We start from the raw sequence: 18,869 nt of genomic DNA, 5'->3' as shown, positions 1-18,869 counted from the left end.
AGCAATTCCATTCACACCTATGCCAACCCTCTGCTGGTTGAACCCCATCCAGTGCCAGTCGTGGGGATGCTGATCGAACATACTTCACCACCACCACCACGCTGGTCCTTGCGGGTTGGGGTGCCACGGTGATGAGATGTTAGCTACCTCGTCTGGTATACAGGATGTCGTGGGTTCGATCCCGACCTTGACGCCTGCTGCTGTATATTTGGAGTTTGCGTGTTCTCTCTCTCCCCGTGGTCGTGTGGATTTTGCTCCGGGTCCTCCGGTTTTTCCCTCCACATTTAGAATCAACATCACGCATTCAGAGTATTTGGCTGCTATAAATTTCCACACGATAAGCCACTTCGTTGAGCTGTCATTTGCGGCCAGGTCGCTTCTGAAAAAAATAGCTGTATGGCTCAGGGGGCCTTACCTTGTAAAATTTAAAATAGAAACCAAAAAAAAATTGTGAAGGTGAGGCCTGAGACCGGTTTAGATACCACTCACTGCTGACGTTAACGGAATCTCAACTCAGGTGGCCGGGTGCTCACCACTGCCCCCTCCACTTACCCCCATGCAGGCTACATAATACAACATGCGCTTATATTACATGGAGAGATCGGACAGCAGATCGTGTTGTTGTGGCCTGGAGGAGGGAGCGGGGGGGGGGCAGGGTTCATTGTGAAGGGGGCTCGCTTGACCTCAGGCAGCAGCAACGTGATCTCTGGAGGTGCTTCAGTGGCCGTGTGGCAAGGGGGTTAATTTTTCTTAGGTTTTTTCTGTAAAGTCACGTAGGTAAAAAATTAAAATTAATAAAAGTAAAATAAAAATAAAATAATATAATACATATTTAATTTTAATGTAACTTTTTATTTTACTTTTATTAATTTTAATTTTTTACCTACGTGACTTTACCGAAAAAAACCTAAGAATATGAATCCTTGCAGTCACGAAAGCTTCAAATCTAGAGGGGGTTCATACTGAATTACCTCTGCCAGGGCGGCCAGGAATTCCTGGAGCACCGGGTACCCCGGGATAGCCAACGTCTCCTGAATGAACAAACAGAAAGGTATATTTTCATCAACACACACACACACGTCTTGGTTTCGTCAGGTGGGCGGCAACGTTGTTGTGCATTCAACGACTCTCTTAGACACCTGAAGCTAATCCGTGCCGTTCAAGCCGTGGTCGGCAAACAGACTTGGATTCATCGCAGTTTAACGCGTCGGCTTTCACGACCAATATCATCCATACTAGAGGTTTGTTTTCTGGGTTAGAGCGTGTAAATATATAAATGTGTCATTAAAATCCGCCACCACCCGACACGACCAACTAGTAAGGGTTGTCACGTAAACAGAACGTGCCAATTCGTCACTAGTACAGCACACCGGTCTGTTGGAGAGCCAAGCCACAAGATTTACAATCTGAGTACGACGTTTCGCCAATAATTACAACCAGCTTCATCAGGCGACAGCTATATTTGTAGAGAAGTCCACCTGTTTCGTTCCTTATATAGTGGCGTAGATGTGCTAGGGGGGGGGTGATACCCCCCCTCCAACTTTGCGCAAGAGCGCAGCTGTGTGGTCACCGCTCTCTTGTGGTTGGATTCATCACACAGCGCGGGAGCGGCGAGTGCGGGAGCAGGGGGAGGGGGACACAGAGGGCGACCGCACGCCGTCGCCCGGACGCGTGGCAGGATTGTGGCAAACGAGGCCAAAGCTGTAGCTTGCTGGCTGATACATTCTGCGAGGCCGGTGCTGGCGTCGCAGAAGCTGGAGAGGGGGGGAGGTGTGGGGCTAGAGAGCACAAGGATGGTTCCTTGCGATGGGTACCAACATGCCCACCTTACCACAGGTGCCAACATGCCTACCCCTTGCCAACGTGCCTATCCATTGGAACCTCATTTGCCAGTAAAAAATATGATAATTGGTTTTCGACCCTTTTATCTGGCAACAAAACTGACACCTTTTTTACAAGGAGTCATGTTTGCATAGACCACAATACCTGCAGTCATAATGCAAACAAAAACCACAACTCTGATAATGTATGCACTGTCCTTGAAGTTGATTGATCCACACCCGAGACAGCTTTCCTTAGAGCCTAGTCTCACATGGTGTTGGACCAGATGACGCCAAAAGGCGCACGGTAAAAAAACAATCATCAACGTGCCTAGCTACAGCTCTGAGTGCGCCAACCACCGCGCCCCTGCTCCACCCCACGCGGTTCACCCGTCAGCGTCACGCCGAGTCGTTCCGAGCGGAATGCCTCGAGTACCTTTGTCTCCTGGGGGCCCGGCGGGGCCTGGGGGTCCCTGCACGCCAGCGTAGTGTCCGCCCAGGCCGGGGGCCCCTGTGTCTCCCTTGGGGCCCGGCGTGCCTGGAGGCCCAGGGGGTCCTGGGGGCCCTTGCTCTGCTGCAATACAAAAAACGGCGACGTCAACGGGTCAACGGGCGGGGGGCCGAGTGGCAACACGAGTCGTCGTGCTGCCCGCGGTCACTCGCCAGGGGTGGAACGCGAGCTTCAGCCGCCCGTGATTCTCAAGTGTAGGGAGTTGATGTGTGATGTATAGCTGTGTAGTGTCTAGCAGTAGCAGTGGGGGAGCGGTGGTGTAGCGGTTAGCGCGCTGCACTGCAAACCCGTCGACCCGAGTTCGATTCCCCCGCTAATGGCCAATACCGGTGAGAATTATCTGAAGGGGACCTGGGCCTCCCGTAGGTCAACTCAGCCTTAAATGAGTACCTGGTGCGGTGCGTAAACATCGCCACTGGGGAGACAAAGGTGGACGGCCGTGGTGCTGGCCACCCACCCCCTCGTGTGCCGTGCCGGCCTTCATAGGTGCTCGCTAACAGCACTTGCCCCAAGTCTGTTAAGGCTATATGGGGGATATTTGTCTTTGTTTTGTATAGTAGTGTATAATATAGTGTAGTCTATATGTATGTACGTGTGTGTGTGTTAAACTTATTTTGCACCGTACGTAGCCAACCGTGCTGATCGGAGGTGCGGGGGAAGGACAACAAACTTAAACACAAAAATAAATTCCATAGAAATGAGTTGTCACGGCCAAATCTCTGACACACCACGCGGCCCTTACCTCTGTAGCCTTGGCCAGCAAATCCTGGAGCCCCTGGGACACCGGCTTCTCCTGCAGAGAGACAAAACCGTTCCTCCGTCAGGCACCGTGACTGCACGCAGACACAATGCTTGCGTTTGCACTATTGGGTGGTAGCACGCCCCAGCGGTGGCGCGTCTTGACCACACTTCTCCACGGCCGGTCAGCGCGGCTTAGCGAAGGCGGGGAGCATAGACGTTGGGCCATAGTACAGTACGACAAACGGTTTTGCTGCGCTGCCCTCTGCTGAACAGCGCATTGCTCCGCAGGATCAGCGGCCTATGGCGCTGGTACGTGCGTGGTGGTCGTCCTCGCTCGGCAGTTGCGATCTGACGAGATTGGGCGCATCTCGGGTGGTTTGGCCATAGGCTCGACAAGTGAGGCGATCGGCAACGACTGACTGAGCGTGGGAGAGGTGTGGGGCCGCTGTCTCTCTGGCTGGCACGTACCTTTCTCTCCGGTTTGGCCTGGACTCCCAGGCATTCCTGGTAGTCCCATTTGTCCTGCAGAGCAACATCAACACGCCAATGTTTATTTGTACAAGGACACGTTGTACTTCCTTTCGTACGAACGTGTCTCGAAGTTTCATTTCGCTGGGGGATTTCAACACAACTGGAATTATGACCTTGCTAGAGAGTGATTTTTTTTGTAAGTTGTATAATCACTGCCTTATGCGACGTTACAAAAACATGACAGGAGAGAGAGAAAAACACATTAGGTTACTACTTTAGCAGCTTACATAACACAGAAAGTTATTGGTCGGCGAATGCTATGAATCAAGCTCTGTGTTGGCTTGTGCTGCTGTGTGTTATACAACCGTACGTGTAAACGCGATACTAACATTTAAAGCGATGACGATGATGACATTGCTATATGTATTTATGTTGAACTTCTGTCGCGTCGTACAAAGCCAACCGCGCTAATCAGAGGCGATGATGATGATGATAATCATTTACTTTGATTTGATGATTTATGGCACTCTAAGTTCACATTCAAGATGTCAAGCGAAGAAATTACCGAGGCCCACAGCGAGCGTCATACTAAACCAGCCGCTGGATTTTTCAACTTAGACATCGATTTAGAGTTGCTACTCGAGTCATATCCACGCGACGGAGATAGAGAGAGAGAGCGACCACAAAAGTCTTCATGGCCCCCATAGACTCCACATTCACAAGTACAAAACAAAACCCCGAGTGCAAAATCGAGTTTCCATCCCAGCAGCAAAAGAAGAAGCAGCAGCAGCAGCAGCACATTTCTGCAGTATTTTTTTGTGCTCGTGCACTTGTCAAATCGGGCTGACAACTTGTTGACGTCTTCTTGGTTCTTTCGGTAAAGTCATGTAGAAGGGAAATAATAAAATAATAAAAATAAAACATAATAAAATAATTGTCACGACGTTTCGGCCACAACGCAAGTAGCCGTCCTCAAAGGACGCAAGCAGCCGTCCTCAAAAGACGGCTGTTTGCGTTGTGGCCGAAACGTCGTGAGAATTATATTTTATTATGTTTCATTTTTATTATTTTATTATTTCCCTTCTACGTGACGTTACCGAAAGAACCAAGGAGATGAATCCCTGCAGTCACGAAAAAAGCTTTAAATCGAAATTTAACTTGACGCGCGCGTTCAAGAGCTCGCTTTGTCAGCCACGCCGAGTCGTTGTGGGCGGAGGCATCTGTAGGGCGGCCATCTCACCTGACGGTCCCGGCGAGCCGCGGTTGCCTGGAGGGCCCATCGGGCCTTCGCGAGAAATTCCTGCGAAGGCACGGACACGCACGGTCGTTATCGGGGTGGGGAATCAACGAATGTCGGCAGCTGTCACGGAGCAGCTCTTTACCGCAAAACCTTGACGGCGGTGATCCACTCGGAGTGTCACTGCCGGGGTGCGTTGCATACTCAAGCCAATTGACGCATCAAGGCGAGCCTCGCTGGAGGCTTATTCCGGTGTGTGGGTCGTAGTCCAGCTTAGTGGGTTCACAGGCTGGGTTTGTGGGATCTAAGTCCGAGTGTCTGATAGAAGGAAGGTGCTGCGTTTTTTTTTAACCATTTTTTTACAATTTTGTGTATCTCAAATTTTAATGATGTGAAGTGCTCGGTTATTATTTTATTGTGAAGGGCGCTGTATTAAATTATAAAGTTTGATTGATTTTAGGAGGTTCCTGGATTGCATTGTTTGGCCAAGTCCTCCTCCCTTCCCACATTTCTAGAAAATATTCCATTCGTGTGGCACTGTTTGTACATATTTATATATATTATATCGCATGTTCTGCAGGTGTTTAACGGTGCGTCAGTTCATTTATATCTAAAAGCGTTTTTTGCAATCTGATGCCTCCGTGATCCAGTGGTCTAGGTTGTGTCCAAGGGTTCTCTCCTGGTTGACGTGAACGTATCATTCATAACTACCATTACACACCCCTTAAAGAAATACATTTACTTCCCTTCTGTCTCTTCTCATGAAAAAACCCCATACATTTGAGTCCAATTAGCCTATTTGCCTTTACAAACGTTTGTTTTACTCTGGACCGGGTTTCTCCCATCTGGGTCTCATCGTCAGAGCGACGCTCATCCAGCAAACGCCGCCGCTTTACGAGCCGTGCCGTGCGTTCTTGGTGAGAGTTCTCCCTCTCAGGCGACACGGCCTTCTCGGGAACGAGCAACGGACACGATCCTAAACCCACACGATCCTAAACCCACACGATCCTAAACCCACACGATCCTAAACCCACACGATCCTAAACACACACGATCCTAAACCCACACGATCCTAAACCCACACGATCCTAAACCGACACGATCCTAAACCCACACGATCCTAAACCCACACGATCCTAAACCGACTCGCTCACCTGGTGGGCCGGGTGGACCGGGGGGACCTGGGATCTGCTGCTGCACCTGCTGCCAGTTTTCACTCGCTGCGGGAGAAATCACGACAACACCGGCACGAGAGTCAACCGCGAGCGGGCCGTAGGATTGCTCAGGCCGCTGACTCAGGACAGGGATTGTAAACGAGGCCATCCCAACGGCGTTGTGCAAAATCGGACTCTATATTTATGCTGGAGGAATCCGATGAGCTGTGTAAAGCTCTTTTTCACAGATGTCCAGTAGGGGGGGCGGGGTCAGAAAGTTACAACGACAAACAAACAACGCGGACAAAAAACATCGGAGTGCAAAGTGTAGGAAATGTAAGAAAACCACTAAAAATGAACACGTAAAAATAAAACATGCAGAGTGCGGTGGTCACGTGACGACACGCATGCAAGGCATGATGGAAATCGTGCCTTCCCTGATGTTTGTGAGCAGCACACCTTTGCGTGTTGTTAAATCTGTTTTGTTTCCAGCCTGCACGCGTTTTCCCGTTTATTTTACACCATTTAGTCACAGTTTCCACCCGCCCCCACCTCCACCAAACCCATTCTGGGCCACCGCTAGGTCGACTCAGCCTTAAATGCGTACCTGGTGTGTTGTATAAAACACCAGCACCGCGGTGTTCACCACACCACCCCTTTGTGTGCAGCGCCGGCCTCAATCGGTGCTCGCTTATGAGCACTCGCCCCAAACGGTCCATAACTCGGAGCACCTTTGCCTTTCGTGTGTGCGCGTCACCCTTTCAGCACAACGTTACTCACATGAAAATCCTGGAAGTCCTGGAGGGCCTGGAGGTCCCACGATGCTCTCACCTGGAGAAGGGGAAGAAACAAAACGTCAAACCCCTTCACTCACTCGGGTAGCCAGCGCAGACGTGGCAAACGGGCGAGCGAGCGAACCGCGTGGTTCTACGTTGCCGTGCAGCTCTCCGATGAGTTTGCGGTCCGCGCCGCCGCGTAGTCTGGCGCGATGTCCGACGTTTTTTGCCGAGACCTCCTTTGGGAACTTCTTCCGTCACCGAAACTCCCGGGTTATGCAGAGCGGAAACGTCGAACGGCGTTCTGAACTACAACGCTGCAATGCCCGCAAACGCGTCGGGGCAATGTCCGCGCGGTTCTTTATTTTCTTTCTGCGAGCAGGCCAGATTCGGCTCATGGTGATGAGGCGGGTGGTGAGGGCGCTTCTCTCCAAACAGAGCCGTGGTGACCGGCCATCCACCCCCTCTCGTGTGCTGTGCCGGCCTTCGTGGGTGCTTGCTAACAGCACTTGCCCCAAAAGTCTATTCAGGCTATACAGGGGACCTTTGTCTTTGTTTTGTATAGTAGTGTATAATGTAGTCTATATGTATGTACGCGTGTGTGTTAAACTTCTTTCGCACAGTACGTAGTCAACCGCGCTAATCAGAGGTGCGGGGGAAAGACAACAAGCTAAACACAAAAATTAGTTCTAAAGAAATCAGTTGTCACGGCCAAATATCTGACACACGCGGCCATTACCTCTGTAGCCTTGGCCAAAAGTCTACTTAGGCTATACAGGGGATAGTTGTATTTGTGCACCAGTGATACAAGCATGAAGGAATCAATGACATGCAATGTACGTACATAACTGTGCGATTATTACCTGAAGGCTTACGGCGCGAAAACCAACAAAACGAAAAACGTACGGATGACACAAAAACGATAAAGGAAACAATACAAACGAGACGACAGAAATGAAACAAAATTGAATGCATTCTTGATAGTAACTTCCACCCCCGGGAAAATGGTGCCATCGCGCGCCCACCCGGCGCAGCACACCATCCCACCACACCATTGCAGCACACCATCGCCTTTCAGCTGACAGGTATGCAGAGCGCGACGCAACGCTGCTTGCCGTACGCCTTTGCAAAGTTCATCCTGAAGATAACGCGGAGTGCAAAGGTGCGGATCTACGAGACGAGCGTCTTACCCGGGGGACCTGGCGGCCCTGGTCTGCCCGGAGGACCCATTGGGCCGTCGCGTGAAATGCCTGCGAATGCACGGACACACGTCGTCGTTACAGGGAGACGAGGTGAATGTCGGCCGACGTTGAGCTGTACGGTTAACAAGCCCACTCGTCGTTTCATTGCGTTCATGCGTTACCCAGTTACGCGTCGAACCAGGACCCATATCGAACGGAGAAGAGCCCATGCCTCACTGTGACATTTTTAAGCTGTTTCGTGAAAGTTTGTTGGATTGAAGACGATGGCTTACTGGTGTCGGAGGAGTAGCCTGGCTGTCCGGGAGGTCCGGGAGGCCCAGGAGGCCCGGCCGGTCCCTGCTCGTACGAAACTGAACTGGAAGCTGAGAAGGGAAAAATGCACACGAATTAAATTTTGGTCATTGTCCTGTCCCCCAATTTTATCCCTGATTGTGACTTGTCCCAAAGACCCAAGAGAGTCACGAAAGCTTTACATCAAGATTTGTACTCTTAAGGACAACAAACTACAAACACAAATATCTGTCTTAAAGGAATGAGTTTTCAATCTAGATGTAAAATTGCATAGCCCCACAGGCTTTCTAAGGAAGAGCGTCTCTCAGCGGTAGCTCAAGGAGCTACGGCTGAGACCAGCACTTCGTCAGCCACCCTGCCAGAGGGCGGTGTTTGTCGCTTCAAATAACCCAAATTATGTAAAGGACCAAATTTCATGCGGTGTTTTTTAAAATATTTTTCTTGAATAGTTTTGTGGTTGGGTTTTTATTAGGCGTCTAACCGCATGTGTGTGCGTCTTTTTTTGTGACCTCCGGGTGAAAGATCCTTTAGAAGTGTCAATTATTATTATGATTCGGCTGATATAAATTTCCACGTGATAAGCCACTTCATTGAGCTGTCATTTGTGGCCAGGTCGCTTCTAAAAGAAGCTAATCGCTCAGTCGGCTGGTAAAATATTTGTTTTTAGTGATTCGCTTATCTTTCATATACTTTGCACTCATATCGTGTTTTTGCATTGGTTGTTGTTCTTGTTACTTTCTGACCCGCCCCCCGTACTGAACACGGGTGAAAAAGACCTCGAAATCTCAGCGGATTCCTCCGCTATAAATAAACATTATGATTCTGTTGCGCGTGGGAAAACTTCCGACTCGCGATTTTACCTGCAGAGCGGCCCGCCGCGCCTCTCTCTCCTTGCTCGCCCATTTCTCCTTTGAATCCACGGTCGCCCTTCTCGCCCTTCTCACCTGCAGGGAGGACAGGTGCGGCCAGGTGTGACCTCATCGCGCAGACTAACACGTGTCTAACGTGCAGCAGCAGCCCCTTTTTTAAATCCTTTATATTAAGTTCACTTGCTTGCTTGCTTGCGCGCTTACGACCGTGCAAATCTTTCGGTCGTTTTTTAACCCACTTCCCGTGATCCAATCGAGCTGACATTTTGCACACAGACTCGTTGTGCGTGACAATTAATTTTCGTGAAAAAAGAATTTTCCCAAATTTTACACTGTTTAGGGAAAAATAAATAAATATTTATTTACCAATTGCTTAATGGTGGCAGACAATCATCTGACAGCCATAGGTGGCAGCCATCTCAAGCCAGAGGACGAGAGGACTCTAGCCGCCCCAATGCCACGCATATAAAGGATTTATAGTGAAAAACTTTGTTTTTACGGGTACATTTTTTGTCAACTCACTGCTGGGTGAGGGCCACTCCCCATGCTGTGTGGCTCACAGGGGGGTAATCTGACCATACTTCACCACCCAGGTGACAGGGAGGGTCGGTGAAGGCGTTGAGCGTGTGCGCCACGATACAGTACAACCACGGATTTTACCGCGCTGTACTATGCTCACAACATAGCCCCAAAGCAACAAAAGCAGCAGCAGCAGGAGCCTGTAGCACCTGTTAATAGGCACGATGGTCGCCCATTCATAAACAATCCAGGCTCAAACCTGCTTAGCTTCCGAGTTCTGACTTGATGGTGATTTGGTCATAGGCTGAAGGCTAACATGGAATTCAAAATGTAGCGTTTCTCGTATTGGAAAGTGTATAGGCACATAAGTTGTGCTAATATAGTGAGCCCGAATTTTACAGGTATGTTTTCCTTAGGTTTGATAAGAAATGACCGCGCCATTGTAAATCCGCTTACCTTGGATACCCTGGCTGCCAGGAGGACCGATGGGACCTGAAAATCAGAGCAGCGTTTTGTAACTTCTGTGAAAATCACGCAAACGGCTCGTGTCCTGAAGCAACGTCAATAACCGCGTTCGAACAATATTAACCGGCGCTCAGCAACGACAGAGGAGGCATTCACGAAATACATTGCACGTTTGGATCGTTAACACGTTCAAAGTCTGGTCTTGTAGCCAATCGCTTCATGATCATTATAATTTCGATTTAAAGCTTTCGTGACTGCAGGGATTCATCTTCTTGGTTCTTTAGGTAAAGTCACGTAGAATGGAAATAATAAAATAATAAAAATAAAACATAATAAAAGAATTCTCACGACGTAGACAGAGTCAGACTGTCTACTCGACAGACCTGCTCTCCACCTGAGGACGGCTGCTTGCGTTGTGGCCGAAACGTCGTGAGAATTGTTTTATTATGTTTTATTTTTATTATTTTATTATTTCCATTCTACGTGACTTTACCAAAAGAACCAAGAAGACAATTATAATCCTAGTGTTCTTGAACTCGGCTAAAGTAATGGCTTTTTTTTTACTGCGAAAACGTGAATGCTGTTGGCTGGTTCTCTTTTTTAACGGGATGGTCGTTACGGTGGACAGGGCATGTACCACGTGATCATATACTTTAGTCACAAAGTTGCGAGCTCAAATCCCAGTTGTTCAAATGTTTGTGGAGAAGTTCTCAGTGGTTGTCGTATGGAAATTCCACATTTTATGGCCCCCACCCATAGGAATGTGGAATTTCCAGCACTGGCTTGTAAATAGGAGATAAGTGCCCCCGTGCTCATCTTAGCAGAAAGACCACGTAGACTTTTTCTTTTATTTTTATTTTACAATGCTCCATCTACCAGTGGAGAGAGCAGGTCACACCATACCTGGGAATCCTTGCGTGCCGGGCAGACCTGGGGACCCGGGTGGACCTGGGGGCCCGGGAATCGTGATCGTCTGAGAATTTCCTGCAATTCACAACGATTAACAGGGTGACATCACGACGATCTGTTTCCCGGTTCGCGCTGTCCACGTAATCTGCACGTCCGTCGCGCAACCATCAGTAGCTAGACAATGGCTGGTGATGATGACGATGATGATGATGACCAAGCAAGTATAACCCATAAAAACAAAGTTTTTGACTATAAATCCTTTATATGCGTGGCGGCTAGAGTCCTCTCGTCCTCTGGCTTGAGATGGCTTCCACCTATGGGTCAGATGATTGCATTGCACCATTAAGCAATTGGTAATTAAATATCATATTTTTGTCCTAAAGAGTGTAAAATTTTGGAAAAAAATTTTCACGAACATTAATTGTCACGCACAACGAGCCTGTGTGGAAAATATCAGCTCGATTGGATCACGGGAAGTGGGTTAAAAAACGACCGAAAGATTTGCACGGTCGTAAGCAAGTAAGCGAACTTAATATAAAGGATTTAAAAAGGATGCGATCGGTTTGTAGAAATCGCGTGCAAAATCGTAGAAAGTTCTCGTACCTCCATCACTGATGACGCTGCCAGGGCTGCCAGGTTCTCCTGCGAAGTGTCGAGAGAAAATTAAGGTCGAGGACACCTACTCTTCCCTCTCTCTCGATGCGTTCCTGGCACCCGTGGGCACAGGTTCGGAAGTGCACATGCAGCAATATACTCTCAAGCACGAAGGGGTGCAATGCGTAACGCACGCGCGGGATCACGATGAGCGACAGAGAAGAAAAAAACAAGAGGAACACAGAACGTCAGATTGACTTTGAGAAAAGTACGTTGGGTCTGCGTGGGACACACTGTCGACAGAAGGGGCGGACGATGGTCGGTGGTCGAGACTAACGACAGAGTGACAGCCAAAGGAGGAAAAAACGCGCTCGAGAGGATGCCTCCCCCAGAAGGGATGGGGTGATGAAACCCATCTGCGTGCAGGGAAATTGATGGATTGCCTCATCGCAGGACCATGATAAATAGAGGTGACTTGGCGGAGGTCGTCGTTCAACAGCGGTTAGACCGTGCCTAAATATGATGATTGAGATTATTTGTGTTTGTGTGTGTACCTCTAATCCAGGCTCTCCTTGCACGCCAGGCCTTCCCGGTTCTCCTGCGAGGCCTGCGATGTTTGGAGAGCAAAGGGTTAATGATGCGCACTTAGTAGCCAGCAGCGGCAGCGCTACCTGATATCAGTTTCATCTGTTTAGCGAATGCTGTTAGACGTGACTGTACAGAGCCGAGCGAAAGAATATACAGCTAGAAAAAATATAGTTATAAAAAAAATAAGACGTCAATGTAAAATCCAGTTATATTTTGTTGGGTGTAAGTTGTTATCGTCATTGCATACGGTGGACTGTACTCTATAGAGGTTGTGTACTGAAAACGTCATAAGTGAAAATTTCAATGACAAATGAAATTAGAATTATGAAATAGTGAATTAAAAAAAAATGTAGCTTCATATTTCAAAAAGTGTGTTTAGCCATGTGAAAGTGAACACTATGCATCACCAAACACATATTTAAGAAAACATTTGGATGCAAAATGAATTGTCATTTATTAGTCACGTTTACAAAAGATGTGTAAAGATTCACCCCAGGCCAGGGAATTGATGAATAGTCACGATTCGATTCGATAATGGGATGATTTTTTAAATGAACACTATGGTGATCGTAGCGGCCACTAGTGGCTGCAGGGGTCACGTCGAAGCCATTCCGTACGTGCCAGATAAACACGAAACAAAGCACATCGATTCTCACGCACGCAATTCGATGCGTGCGTTGTTACTTAACGATCGTTATCGATCGATGAATCGATGTATGGTTTACACTCCTTATGGGTGACACAACTGCTGTCGATTAATTTTCCGAAGTGCTGCAAAATACCTGGCAGTCCGGCCACTCCTGGAGGTCCTACAGAGAAAACAAAACAGCATCATCTCGGTCCTTGGCAAGGCCCAGGTGCAGGGCCGGATAATGGCATCGCTGGGAGCCCTTAGCAGTGTCAAGCGTAGGGTTTCGTACATCGAGGCATGCCTGCATATTGTTAGATCGGAATGAAAATAACCGTTTAAGAGAGTCTTTTTTTCGCTGTCGCCTCTATTTTTCAACGAACTCTTGTCATAAAACTTGAAGCTTCGTATCATTATTATTATTTGCTCGTATTTTATGTATATGTATGTTGAACTTCTTTCGCAGCAGTACGTAGCCAACCGTTGCTAATCGAAGGTACGGGGGAAGGACAGCAAACTAAACAAAAAAGCAGTTCTAAAGAAATTAGTTTTTTTTTTAATTCCAGATTTAAAAGTGCATAGCTCCAGTGGCTTCCTAATATCGGAAAGAAGAGCGTTCCAGACGGCCGCGTAAGCGCATCTGAAAGTGCGCGATGCCGGTCACCGTCTTTGTTCAATGGCCAGCCAAAGGCCGCTGCTAGGAGGATGACCGGAGTTCGTGTGATGGAATTTAGAGGCCTCTCTTAACGCGAGGCCCTAAACCCGTAGCTTACTTAGACGATACCTCAACCCGGCCCTGCCCAGGTGCCGCCGCTATTCACGTTCACGCCGCCCCAAATAGACTAAGAAGAATTATACGGTGATGAGAGATGGGCCATAGTGGTCAAAGAGATGGTTTGACCATACTTCACTCTGCTGGTTAGTAACGGACGGAGAAGGGGTGGGTGGGGACATGCTTTGATGTCAATCGCCACTCATGTAGACCATGGATTCATAGCGTGGTGTGCTAACCACTGTGTCCACCGCTCCGTGCAAAACAGGAACACAGAGCAGCATTTCTCACTGACAGTCCTCGCGACGGCCAACCACGGGACAGCTTTTTCTGATTACCAGATATCGAGAAGGGCGCCACGGTGGCTAGGAGATGTTAACTACCTCGCTTGGTATGCAGGTGGTCGTGGGTTCGATCCCGACCCTGATTGCCTGCTGTATATTTGGAGTTTGCGTGTCTCTCTCTCTCCCCGTGGTCACGTGGATTTTTCTCCGGATCCTCCGGTTTTCCCCTCCACAGTTTAGAAACGTGCGTTTAGAGTATTTGACCGCGATACATTTCCACGTGATAAGCCACTTCGTTGAGTTATCATTTGTGGACAAGTCGCTTCTGTAAAAGAGCTGTATAGCTCAGTGGGCCTTACCTGGTAAAATAAAAAAAAATACTTTTGTTGAAATGCTTTTAGAGAGCAAGCAGTAGTACACACACGGCCTTGTGTTGCACAAGAGCGGCAAACTGGGTGAAGGTCGTGAGGAATGGAGTTGAGAAACACCGATAGAGAGTAACAAACAAAACAACGCAACGCATTTGTCAATGACACTGTGGCCTCAGAGAGGGGGGTGTGAACAGACACAGAGGGAAGAGGAGGAGGGTGTTGTGTGTGTGGAGTTGTGTTTCTGGCAGTGCCGGATTAAGCTAGTGCGGGGCCTGTAGCATATGTTCCAAAGGGGCCCTAAATAAAAAATACACGTATATATTAAAACAAATGTTTTACTTGCATAGTAAAGTAATCGTATTTTTTCATTTGCCAATACAGCCAGATAATACGACAAATCGCTAACCTTAAACACCCAGTAGTTCATAAAAGTTTAAGGCAGTCTAGTACTATAGTAATAGAGCAAGTGCAGCATCACTAAACCGTAAATTGATAGCTTGAAAGCATTTAGCGCGGGGCCCTTGAAAGTGCGGGGCCCGTAGCCATGTGTAGCTACTTGTGCTGCTGAGATAATCCGCCACTGGCTTCTGGTGATGTCTCTTACCTTTGGGTCCGGATTCCCCTGGCTGTCCATCAGCTCCACGCTTTCCAGCACTGCCCGGGTTGCCAACCTCTCCTACGGGAGCAATGTGAGGAATTATGTCTGAGCAAATAACAAGATTCAGCTTTTAATCCAAGGAAATGTAGTTCGCTGTGCTTTGCATGCCGCCGGGGAACGGGTGTGATTTTTTTCAAGATGTCAACTAAAAATGAGCAAATTTTAAAAGCATGGGCTGATTCCACAGTAAAGTGAGTTACAAAGCCAATGCGAGCATTATCAGACACGGGGATGAAGTGGGATCTTCTACGCGTGGCAGCGACATGCTGTGCAAGCACATTTAGAGGACTTATACAATCCACGTTTGACGCGAACGATTAATTTTGCGATCATCAGGTTCCTCGTCCCGTACTGCGATCACTTTTACCGTGGAACTGACCGATCGTTCGCGTACGCAGAATAGCAACTGAAGACACGCGCACGCATTTTAACGCGTAGGTCGTGGAAAGTACCTTGTGGTCCGGGACGACCCGCCGTTCCAGGTTCGCCTGTGGGAGGCACGGCCAGTTCATGAATGATCGAGTGAAATGCAGCTTTCGTTCGACTCCAGAGCAATAAAATATTTCTCTATGTGTACTTGCGGTAACAGTAGCTTCATAAATCAGTGAAGCACTAAAGACATATTTCACATGTACATGGAGAAAATACGCGTTTGAGCACTGCGACAATTCTGTTGATAACATGTAGCATTACATTGTTAGAAATTATAAGGGTGCTATGAATCATTCATTTGGAAGCATGTCACAACCTGCTTCCACACGGAAACAGGATAAACTGCCACGATTCAGGGTCACGACTCAGTTCGAGAATCGATTTTTTGATCAACTTTTTTTCTATTAGATCGATTTTCATCGATGAATCACAGCATCGTCACATCCTTAGCAATTAACTCCGATGCAAATATCCTTTGCATAACTCCCAGTAAACGCGGAACGTTGGGCCGACTTTGGGCCAACAGTTTCAACCACGTGCCAACATCGGCCCAACATTGTACGTTCACTGGGTTCCTACAGCACAGAGGGTGGCCACCCTGCAACAGACTGAGAGCAAAAGAGTGTCCTTAAGTTCTGCAAAGAGCCAAGTGTATACACATTTAGAGTTTTCGGCACAGCACGGGAGACATTCATTATCTCTTTGCCACTAGTGTGGTAGTGCGTTCGACGTTATGCCCCTTCCATAGAGCCGCGTGCGGTGGTTTAAAGAGCCGCCAGTTGGCGAAACGCAGCACATCGTCTAATGCGCGACAACGCGTGAACATATGGAGAGAAGACAAAAAATCGTAACAATAATCATTCTAAATCACCTTTGTCGCCTTTTATTCCTGCTGGGCCTGCAGGTCCTATGGGCCCGCGAAGTCCGATCTCGCCTGAAACGAGATCAAGCGACGGGCCGTTTGAGGGCCGAAAGATCGCAGAGGCCACGGGGAAACCGCACACGCAAACATCGTCGTGTTGAATGCGACAAAAAACGGCGCGCGTTGAACAATTCAGGCTTTGTCCCATCTCATATTTATTGGTTTATTTTTGTTGCACACTCGAAATGAAGGACGTGGGTAGGTGCTCCAAATCGAGGGCAAGCACATTTATTTATTGTGGTTAATAGCAATCTTGTGAAGAACAGCACCGTCACTCTTTGGGTCCTTTACCTTTAAAATGCAACAGCACGTGTGGTAATTAACCCTGCCAGCCACCTACAGGCCCAACTCAGTCATCACATTTTGCTTCTCGCTGCAAGGGTTAAACACGGCTTGCTCGTCTCTTTAAACTTGCGCGTGCAAGCGTGCGCATTGCCACGGCGATGCTGGTCGACGTTTTTTCAAGAGCGGCATTTCAGAAGAAAAATAACGGCGCCAACGTGAAAGAAGTGCTCACCTGCCAAACCACGCAGCCCTGCTTCACCTGCATCGCCTAACGATCAGAAATAAAATAACAACAAAAAACACAGTGAGACACATGGCCAAAGCAGCATAGCCGACTGATTTTGAGAAAAAAAATTGCCATGGAAAAATTACTTTATTCACTCATTTATATCCAGTCCTTTAAGCGCAGTCTGACTGAGCGAATGTTTTTATTTTTATTTTAGCAGGTAAGGCCCACTGAGCTAAGTAGCTCTTTTTCAGAAGCGAACTTGGCCACAAATGATAGCTTAACGAAGTGGCTTATCACGTGGAAATGTGTAGCAGCCAAATACTCTAAAAAAGCACATTTCTAAATGTGGAAGGAAACACCGGAGGACCCGGAGAAAATCCACGCGACCATGGGGAGAGAGAGACACGCAAACTCCAAATATACAGGCGTCAGGGTCAGGATCGAACCCTTGACCTCCTGCATACCAGGAGAGGTAGTTAACATCTCGCCACCCCGATGCCCCTTTTTAAATTAACGGGTTAAGGACCAAGTAACCTACTAATTAATATCTCAGGTGACTAAAAGCAGCATTAAAATACGATGGCAACTGTAATGGAGTCTTTGTGAAACCGCGTTGTTTTTTGCCTGTCAAATGAAATGTGAACAAAGCACGATTTCATGAGAATTCATCAAATTAACTCGAAAATTGTCCTCATTGGTAGAATTTATAGCCCCTAAAGTCTGCACGAACAACTAGTTCCACGTTCTGAGTTGCTCTCCAACATGAAAGGCCATGTTCTGTATTGCTCATAATCCTTAAAGACAGCTTGTCTATCTTTACACTGGTTCAAGCCTAAACACCGTGGACTGTAACCGTGCATCGGTCCTCACCTTTAACACCAGGGCTGCCATTATCACCCCTGTCACCTGCGAACGCAGCACAACGCATCGGTCATCACAAATCACGTTCACGATAAATTCGTTCGTTTCAACCGACGGGGCGGGGAGGGGGGTGGCTCATTTACGCCAGAGTGTTTTCGCTCGAAGTTGAATGTAACTTAGCAAAACATGAGACCCGAACTCTACCAGTGATTATTTAACTTACAGACTCAATGATAATTGCATTTATATATAGCATCATTCATGCTAGTTGCATCTCATAACGCTGAACTTTCATGATATATAAGGACCAAATCCTATATTAAGCTACGACAGAGCAAATGAAAACCCAACTCCCAAGCAAAGAATTTCACCGAAACTTAAAGCAGCACAAACACCAAAGAAGTGATCGCAACAAATCAAATGATTCCATTCGGTCTCACACATTACAGACCACGACCCCAACTTGCCAACCAAGCCAGGACACCCTCGAGGCAAATCGACGTTCAAGTTAAAGTTTTGCGCGTTAAATCTTCCAAAACAGGTTCCGTACCCTTTGATCCTTTTTGTCCGGGCTCGCCTCTCTGGCCGGACGCTCCTGGCAAACCTGCGGTGCAAGACGAGACGAGATCAGTGCTGGATTCTCCTGGTAGCAAAAGAAGCTGCAAGTGCTACGGGCCCCGCACTTTCAAGGGCCCCCGCGCTAAATGCTTCCAAGCTACCGGTTCAGTGATTCTGCACTTGCTCCGTTACTATAGTACTATACCGTCTTCAACTTTTACGAACGACTGGGTGTTTATGGTTAGCGATTTTGCCGTAGTATCCGGCTGTATAGCAAATGAAAAAATATAATTACTATACTATGCAAATGAAAAATGTATGTGTTTTAATCTTTACGTGTTTTTTTTTGTAGAAAGGGCCCCTTTATAACATATTCTACAGGCCCCGCACTAGCTTAATCCGGCACTAGACGAGATGACGGGGGGAGGGGTGGGGGTGAGCGAGAGGAGTGACGTTCGTCCCCCCCCCCCGTGCATCTCATTCCTGATGGGTGCAGCGGGGAAGGGGGGGGGGCAAGGGGGGGGCCTCAGTCACGAGGGGGTGCAGGGGGTTGGGTCAAGAGTCCTCACCGTCAAATCCTGTGGAGCCTTTGTCTCCGGCAGAGCCTGTAACAGACACACGAACACAGAGTGATTCAACTAACGCTAAACACTTTTTTTCTATTTTACCAGGTAAGGCCTACTGAAGCTATGCGGCTCTTTTATCAGAAGCGACCTGGTTAC

The 18,869-nt window shown here is 48.0% G+C and overlaps 1 protein-coding gene across 1 annotated transcript in view; it reads right to left on the bottom strand.

The window, feature by feature from the left end:
* COL17A1 (collagen type XVII alpha 1 chain) overlaps positions 1-18,869 on the bottom strand; it is a 51,750-nt gene that overhangs the window by 6,586 nt on the left and 26,295 nt on the right. Inside the window, exons 27-48 of the mRNA XM_061556688.1 lie at positions 18,717-18,752; positions 18,140-18,193; positions 17,599-17,634; positions 16,732-16,767; positions 16,164-16,226; positions 15,313-15,348; positions 14,807-14,878; positions 12,930-12,956; positions 12,114-12,166; positions 11,569-11,644; positions 10,960-11,040; positions 10,048-10,083; positions 9,064-9,147; positions 8,185-8,274; positions 7,901-7,960; positions 6,715-6,765; positions 5,935-6,000; positions 4,784-4,843; positions 3,541-3,594; positions 3,074-3,124; positions 2,257-2,394; positions 972-1,031 (exon numbers count right to left, since the gene is read on the bottom strand). Coding sequence (XP_061412672.1) covers positions 972-1,031; positions 2,257-2,394; positions 3,074-3,124; positions 3,541-3,594; positions 4,784-4,843; positions 5,935-6,000; positions 6,715-6,765; positions 7,901-7,960; positions 8,185-8,274; positions 9,064-9,147; positions 10,048-10,083; positions 10,960-11,040; positions 11,569-11,644; positions 12,114-12,166; positions 12,930-12,956; positions 14,807-14,878; positions 15,313-15,348; positions 16,164-16,226; positions 16,732-16,767; positions 17,599-17,634; positions 18,140-18,193; positions 18,717-18,752 — 1,320 coding nt within the window. The remainder of the gene's footprint in view (positions 1-971; positions 1,032-2,256; positions 2,395-3,073; positions 3,125-3,540; positions 3,595-4,783; positions 4,844-5,934; positions 6,001-6,714; positions 6,766-7,900; positions 7,961-8,184; positions 8,275-9,063; positions 9,148-10,047; positions 10,084-10,959; positions 11,041-11,568; positions 11,645-12,113; positions 12,167-12,929; positions 12,957-14,806; positions 14,879-15,312; positions 15,349-16,163; positions 16,227-16,731; positions 16,768-17,598; positions 17,635-18,139; positions 18,194-18,716; positions 18,753-18,869) is intronic.

Source organism: Lethenteron reissneri, chromosome 22 (genome assembly GCF_015708825.2).
Source record: "Lethenteron reissneri isolate LAM-NWPU_2019-01 chromosome 22, ASM1570882v1, whole genome shotgun sequence".
Lineage (NCBI taxonomy): Eukaryota > Metazoa > Chordata > Hyperoartia > Petromyzontiformes > Petromyzontidae > Lethenteron > Lethenteron reissneri.
The sequence above is the reverse complement of the archived record's forward strand: the minus strand, read 5'-3'. Positions and strand labels throughout refer to the sequence as shown.